This window comes from Opisthorchis viverrini (assembly GCF_000715545.1).
Source record: "Opisthorchis viverrini unplaced genomic scaffold opera_v5_35, whole genome shotgun sequence".
NCBI lineage: Eukaryota > Metazoa > Platyhelminthes > Trematoda > Opisthorchiida > Opisthorchiidae > Opisthorchis > Opisthorchis viverrini.
In genome coordinates this window covers 950,791-958,308 of record NW_008751691.1, presented here as the reverse complement: position 1 = coordinate 958,308, position 7,518 = coordinate 950,791, and the positions used below count along the sequence as shown (strand labels likewise).

General features: G+C 45.9%; 1 protein-coding gene across 1 annotated transcript in view; it reads right to left on the bottom strand.

Moving 5' to 3' along the window:
- The window catches only part of T265_02734 (hypothetical protein), a gene marked incomplete at both ends in the record, with an annotated part of 34,199 nt that overhangs the window by 16,145 nt on the left and 10,536 nt on the right, over window positions 1-7,518 (bottom strand). Inside the window, 2 exons of the mRNA XM_009167049.1 lie at window positions 961-1,041; window positions 3,837-3,985. Of these exons, the coding sequence (XP_009165313.1) occupies window positions 961-1,041; window positions 3,837-3,985 (230 nt within the window). The remainder of the gene's footprint in view (window positions 1-960; window positions 1,042-3,836; window positions 3,986-7,518) is intronic.

Sequence of the window (7,518 nt, the reverse complement as noted above, 5' to 3'; positions counted from 1 at the left end):
GCGCTCGTTCTCAGGTCGCGTATAGCCGTTGATCGTACCCGCTTCCCTACATAACAGAAGCTTTACGAGAAACGGGTGCCCTTTGTAAGGACAGGTAACACAGTGACACGTGACCACAGCATAACGCACTCCTCGACCACTGACGGAGAACGTTTCGTATGGTTACCAAAGAACTCCATTTGTAGGTAGCTTAGAAGAGGCGATAACTTCGTCCCATTCACAGGGCTGATGAGTCAGTGTATGATATATCATCACCGACAGTTACACTAGATTAGAACACTGGCGCTTGATTACCGTACAACTGTGCCAGTTCATTTCAATAAAGCTTTATAATCGAAAGAAGAGAGAGATAAGGAATGAAGGGGGACCCAGAGCTAGTCCGCCTCCAGCAGCTCCAGCACTCTGTTAGACGATCTGAATAGACAGTGATTGCATGAAAGCCACTAACATCGGTTAGGCACCATGTCGTTCGGTGTCTGCAGTCAAGCATGAGGGCATAAGTGGACCAGATTATGGTGTGGTGGTGAACAGCACTTTTTGTTGTCTGCTGGGTTTTGTGGTTAAATAAGGGGCTCTGATCAACATTTATTCTCTGAGATGAAAGCAGTCATGGACAGGAAAAACCCCGGGGTGGAGAGCCGGAAACATCATACGGTGGATAACCTGTGAACCGCTTGCGAAGTAATGCTCTATCCTCTCGTTTGTTCCTTCAGCTGCACTCAGCAAGAAGGAACAGCGCACTGCGCAGTGAGCGTGAGGTACACAAGTGTACGACACGTTGGAGTCCCTTCTACAGTGTGACGAGAAAACTGTCGAAAAAACGTTTGGCTTTGTGTACAATTGTTTTCTTGGTGTAGACGTGACATAAGTGGGCCAGGATACCCCACACAAAAACTGCAGTCTTCACGATGGAACGAATGCAAAGAGAAATCACAGGACAGAGTAGAGAGAGGAACTCACCTCAAAACATTCCACTTCTCATGAAGCACATTCGACGTCTTTTCTTTAGCTGTTTTGACCACCGCCGTAGTCCGTTGAAAGCTGTGAGAAGAAAGTAGGCAGGAATGAGTCTTTAGGCTGGAGTACACATGACAGAGCGACACCGATTCATTGCGTTTCCCCACCTAGCGTAGAGTACCAAAGTTCACAGTGACACTAAGAGTTTCAGATCCCCACATGGGGCTGAGGCGCGAGTTGCTGGTAGAGAGGTCGGGGGTTCGATTTGAGCAACCTACCCATTACTGACAGGTAGATATACTGTATGCAAGAACGTTGGAACAGATGCCGGGACGTCGCCCTATTGAAAAACGAGCAGTTTGAAGCAGGATCTTCGTCAGCTGCTCAATCGCTGTGCGCAACTCTATGCTAGCGGAGAGCGATCAACTAGTCAGCACCCGAGGGAAAATGCATTGATGAAAACGAAACCTTTACCAGAAACACTCATGTTCCTTAATCTTTCGTGATCTGACAAAGCATGAAGCGAATTTCTGTTGCGGCTTACAATGATATTCTAGCTAATATGGATTAGATTACAGCTACTGGCAAACACACATTTGTTTGTAATCGATAGACCTGAAGAGCATGTGAGTTATACGCTGGTTTGGAACTCACTCGCAAGCATAGACTGATTCAACAAATACACTCATTTGCATACCGATTTGGTTTTCACAGAAAACTCAGATGAATCCATCGTTTAGGATATTCTTCAACTGAATGTGCTGCAAAAGGGCCCCTCGAGATATCGCAGTATATTTTCACAAAGGTAAAACCGGTCGTGGGGTGTCGAAGTTTTCAGCTACCTTGTGGTGGCTTGCTTTATGAAAGTATGTTAATTCACCCCAAACCAAGTGGTTAAAGAGCGAATTTACTGACCAGAAGGTTTGTGGTTCGAACCCGACCTCTGCCTCTCGACTTCCCTTGTCTAGACTTTGGCAACTTGGCAGTATCTCAGCTCTCGTGCAACCTTTGGGTGGCATGGCATTTAGGCACCGAAAGGGTGCTACAGCGCACCTCAAGCCTCTGTGAACATTCTTGATTTCTGCGTTGAACAACAATAAGCGATAGTCAGCAGCAAATGTGAGCTCTGCGTTCACATTTAGAAAAGAACTCGTAAGAATTGAAGCTGATATGAGTTCCGTTACCATAAACTACCCGGAGGAGCAAATTGATTTAAAGCTGATCGACTGCGTCAGATTCTGCTAAGAAGACCGCTAATTTTGGACGCTTTCAATAAGCACGCAGGCAGATACTCGGAAAGCTGGTGAGCCGACTTACAGACCAAGAGCCCCGTGTGCGGTGACTGTCAGGCAAGGCACAGTAAAGACCTGCACAATTGTGAATACGGCAGACACGGTATGGTGCAGCCATAGTTCTTGTTATGATTACTGTCCGACCACATAAGAAAACACCTCGGGTGACACTAAAAGGGTTCCACACCGGGAAGCGTCTGACTAGCGAGAACCACGACTTACGTTTTCCGCAACTGGGTGGCTATATTCCTGTTGCGTTCGGGTGCAAGGGATATTCTCGCCTCCTCTCGTCTGGGGACAAGATGGCTCAAGTGACTAGAGCGCGAATTTACTGACCGGAAGGTTCGTGTTCGAACCCGGGGACAAGATGGCTCAAGTGACTAGAGCGCGAATTTACTGACCGGAAGGTCCGTGGTTCGAACCCGACCTCTGCCTCCCGACTTCCTATGTCTAGGCTTGGACAACCTGACAGTATCCCAGCCCTCGTGCTTCCTTCGGGTGGCACGGCAGCTAGGCACCGGACAGGTGTTACAGCTGAAAGATTTTTTTTATAATTCACGCCTCGGATGCGCACATTTTTCGAAGCCGTGACCAGAACAGACTAACATAACTAGGCGAACACATCCAACGGTAGCCAACCCCTCACTACTAGAATTCCTGCGCCACGTGGATGAACCGGAGTACGAAAAAATAGGTATTGTCACCAGTATCTAATATCTATCTAGTATCTAGCATAGCAAAGAAAAGAAGCTAGACAAATACGGGGTATCGACGTTTCGCTTTATCCCGTTTTCTAGCTACCTTCATTGCCTTCGTGCTGCGTCCGTTACATGCTCAAACGATCAGTGCTGTAGGCGCGTCGTCGATCAGATGGTTGACCGAGCCAAGTCACGTCCAGTCAATAGAAAGACGTTGGTATGGTGGGACAGTATATCACTGGTATTGACTGCATCATTCCAAAACGTGACAGTCCACCAGTAAATTTGGGTTAATAGTAAACGGCAGTTCCGTGGTGGTGTCTTCCCAGCTACTTCGAACACCAGGAAGTACGCACTTCTCAGCTATGGATGAGTATCTTCTCGAAATGAGGGGAGGAATATATTTTGAAAACATTTCACACCGGCGAACTAACCACCTTGATGGGGACATTATCTTGTTTTAGGGGATTACCACAGGGGCAGCAATGTACTTGGATCGGGTTTGGTACGCAAGCAGACTAAACAGAAGCTCCAGCAAGCAATTTTATACACTGACACAGTCACAGCAGGTATTCAAAAGTTCAAGACGAACGTGACAAACCTAATGCTCAGCACAAATTTCCAAACGCAGAGATGGGAAAAGTGCGGATCCCTCTTATTGATCTGAGTATGCATCTTGTCTGAATAATGGGAAGTGGAAACAGGGATAGTGAGGCATTAGTATAAAATATTGATTGAAGTAAACAACAAGGAACTGTGTATTATGTGCTCCCATTGTTTTTGACAATGTTCCGGTCATTGGGTACTTATCAGTTACAATCTAACCAGTCCTGTCACGCCCCCATCAATATATTTTTCAAAGAAAAATGGAGACGACATAAAAACTCACGCTTCACTTGTCCGCAAATTGTCTATCCCTTTATTGACCTCCTCGCGTAATTCGTTTATCACAGTGATACCCAGTTGTCGCTTCAAGAAATGCTGCCGACGGTATTTGGCGTTCAATACTTGTTTCAACGTTTGGATTTCCTCTTCGACCTAAGCGAGGTACGCAGAGTGAGAGGTCAATATAATAAGCTACGTTGGAAGGGGAGACAGAGGTTAATGAGAGGCCAGCGAACTTCACGCATAGACAGAGCTGTCTATTCTGTTGGGATTTTGGAAAACGGTCTTTCAGATAGAGAGAATGGTAAAAAATATAGACTGGCAACAGATTCCCTAGAAGATGAATATTTGACTCAAGATTCAACGGACGTGATGCAAAACTAGGGATTAAATCAGTTATCCTAGGACCGAATCAAACAGGTCTCGAAGGTAGTGCCCGTTGGAGGAACTAGTTGAAGCGTGGCTTGTTTGAGTGAAAAAATCATTCAGCTGTAACACCCTTTCGGTGCCTAGTTATCATGCCACCTGAAGGCAGCAGGACGGCTGGGATACTGCCAGGTCGCCCAAGTCTAGACAGAGAAAGTCGAGATGCAGAGGTCGGTCAGTAAATTCGCACTCTAACCACTGAGCCATCTTACCCCCGCTTGTTTGAGTGAGAGGTCACGTGCTTCTCTTGAGTCATCGGTGCCGGTCCAAGTGGTCATCGAGTGGTCCAAACTAATTCTCGGTTACCAGTCCGACAGACTCAGATCAGAAACTGAATTGAAGACCCAAAAAACACAACACCGGAAATCTCGCTCATGATTCCAAATAGTAAAAAGGAGGATGCCACTTTATCGACCCTTTTGTAGAAAGAGTATTCAAACAGAGGAACCATACTTCCATAACCACAACGGAAAGGCCGTAACTTCGGGAAATGGTAGGACAGTGGGTGGGTCATTTGAATACCGCCTGTTGCGAATCGCCGATAGAATACGTACCAGGGGTTCAGAGTAGGGAAGGAGTTCGCAAGCCTTGGAGGTTGGGTCATGATACATGCAACATATTCTGCCACATAGTGCCGGGACCAGATAAGACAGGGACTAGGATGCCAACTAACTCTCCCAGTTATTACTTGCCGCTAGCTAGGCCTGGCTGCCTTGTAGTTGCTTCTGTTACTTTCGGCAAATACCTATAGAAGCATCAACCCCCACGAAATTTAGAGCAGAAATGAACAAACGTGTAAAACCTGCGAAAAAGTAATCCTCAGTGGACATGTGGATTGAGAACCGGCTGGATTATCGTTGCACTCTACGGCTCACGGGAGGTATATTCTCAACATATACAAAAATTTGATAGTAGAAACCTACTTTGGACTGAAGAGTTAACTGTGATCGTGGCAACTTTGAAACGGAGGTTCACAATTCAGATCGCTCTGGAACTGGTCCATGTGAACTCCGCACAAAGAACAAAGAATAGATTGAAGTGATCGCGCGCAATCCTCGAAAATAGGGGGAAACCACAAAAAAGGTGGACTAAACGGTACAGACGTAACCGCGAAGTTGCGCAGCTACAATTCAGAGCTACAAAATGAAGTCTTGTTATGAAAAGGAGAACTGACCAAGAAATATCGCCTAGTATGTGCTCGGACAATCTGGATGGAAGGCGATAGCCATAAAGTTCATTTCCCTTAGACCTCTCTGATAGCAGGGTTGGTCAACTGAGCCCTATTTGGAAGGAGGGATGCATCAACGGCATACACATCGTCACACGCTTATGCCACGCAGTCCAACTATATTTTCGCGCCAGCTTAACCCTTGAAAGCTCAAAGAAAACAAAGGCTGATTGGTCTAACGGTTGAACTAACATCACATGCGTTCCGTTTTGTGTCACCACTAGAAACAGCTCGACATAGCTCAGTGGTTAAATCGATAAGGTCTGTGGTTCCAACCCAGGGCAGGTATCTCGACTATTCTCGTCTAACCTTGAGTAACCTGGCAGTAGCTCAGCCCTCCAACTTCTTTCCGGTGTCATGACAGCTAAGCACCGAAAGGATGTTACAGCTGAACGCTTATTATTATTATTAGTAGTAGTAGTAGTACCATTTGAATGCTTCGTATAGTCGGTCCAACCTGAATTATTCGGTTTCCTCGTGCTGGCTGCATTCACATAACTGTATGACGGAGAACAACCGTGTTTCAAATCGTTGTGGAAATGGACCAGTGACAAAATTACTCGCATATCTTTACGATTGTACATCCGGTCGGACTGTGGGAAGCGAAAACCCCGCTTTTCTGACCAGTTTAGGAACGAACTCGGGAGAAAACGAATGTTCTTGCAGTACAGAGAACAGCTTATCCTCGGCGACTGATTTACACTCTGATAAAGGGGCTATCGTTGTACGGGAAAGGTGCTCTATAACCCATTCAACATTGAACTAGATAGCTCATGAAACGCGACGTCGTCATGGTCGAGTATCAACTCCTATAAGAGAGCAACTCAACGTCAATTGAGTTCAGTGGTCAAAGTTTAACCTCAGATCGGTTAGTTCACACGATATAGGGAGTAACACGAGTGTTAGGTGGTGGCTGATCGGATGCCTCGTGCTGACTGCATTCACATAACTGTATGATGGAGAACAACCGTGTTTCAAATCGTTGTGGAAATGGACCAGTGACAAAATTACTCGCATATCTTTACGATTGTACATCCGGTCGGACTGTGGGAAGCGAAAACCCCGCTTATCTGACCAGTTTAGGAACGAACTCGGGAGAAAACGAATGTTCTTGCAGTACAGAGAACAGCTTATCCTCGGCGACTGATTTACACTCTGATAAAGGGGCTATCGTTGTACGGGAAAGGTGCTCTATAACCCATTCAACATTGAACTAGATAGCTCAGGAAATGCGATGTCGTCATAATCGGGTATCAACTCAACGTCAACTGAGTTCAATGGCCAGCCTCAGATCGTTCCATTCGCACAATATAGGGAGTAATACGCGTGTTAGGTTCCTGGAGAATGATGCGACTTTTCATAGGATTGATCACATGATGCGGTAGTTAAATACGGCTATTGTCAAGCGCAAAGTACCTTTTCATAATGTCCTCGAATAGGCTGAACACATTTCAGGAATCGTCGTCAAAAGGAATGGAAAAGAGAAATAAGACTGATAGGAAATTGAGCAGCCTAGAATGCAGGAAATGCATCGTGAGAGTGACCAGATTTGCAAGCACAGCGGTTGCTGTGTTATGCCTACGAGTCACCAAGTGGTACGCTGTCATCCCGAAAGGCGATACCGGCAAAATTTCATGAGTCCTGTGCGTTTGTTGTTCCAAATGCCCTTGTGGTTGGATAAACCACATTGCCGTTTTATTTTGAGAACACAATCAGATCGACGAATGAACCGTTTTCGATTAAGATATCAACCGGCCTGTAAATTGGTGGAAAGAAATATCGGGCATTTCAACAACTACGTGAGCATGGTTAGGTAAGTCAATCGGTAGGGAAGGATGTGAACCAGCAAGCGGGGGAGGGGCTAATTAAACTGAGGTAGTGTCATTCGGTTAGTTAACGCACACACTGTGACCACGACAACCGCAAATCCCGTCCTTGTTAAGGGATTGAACAGGCGTATGTCTCTGCTGTGGCTAATATGGTCTCTGATATTGGAGTGCTTCTAATATTCACCACTTTTTGGGCACAATAA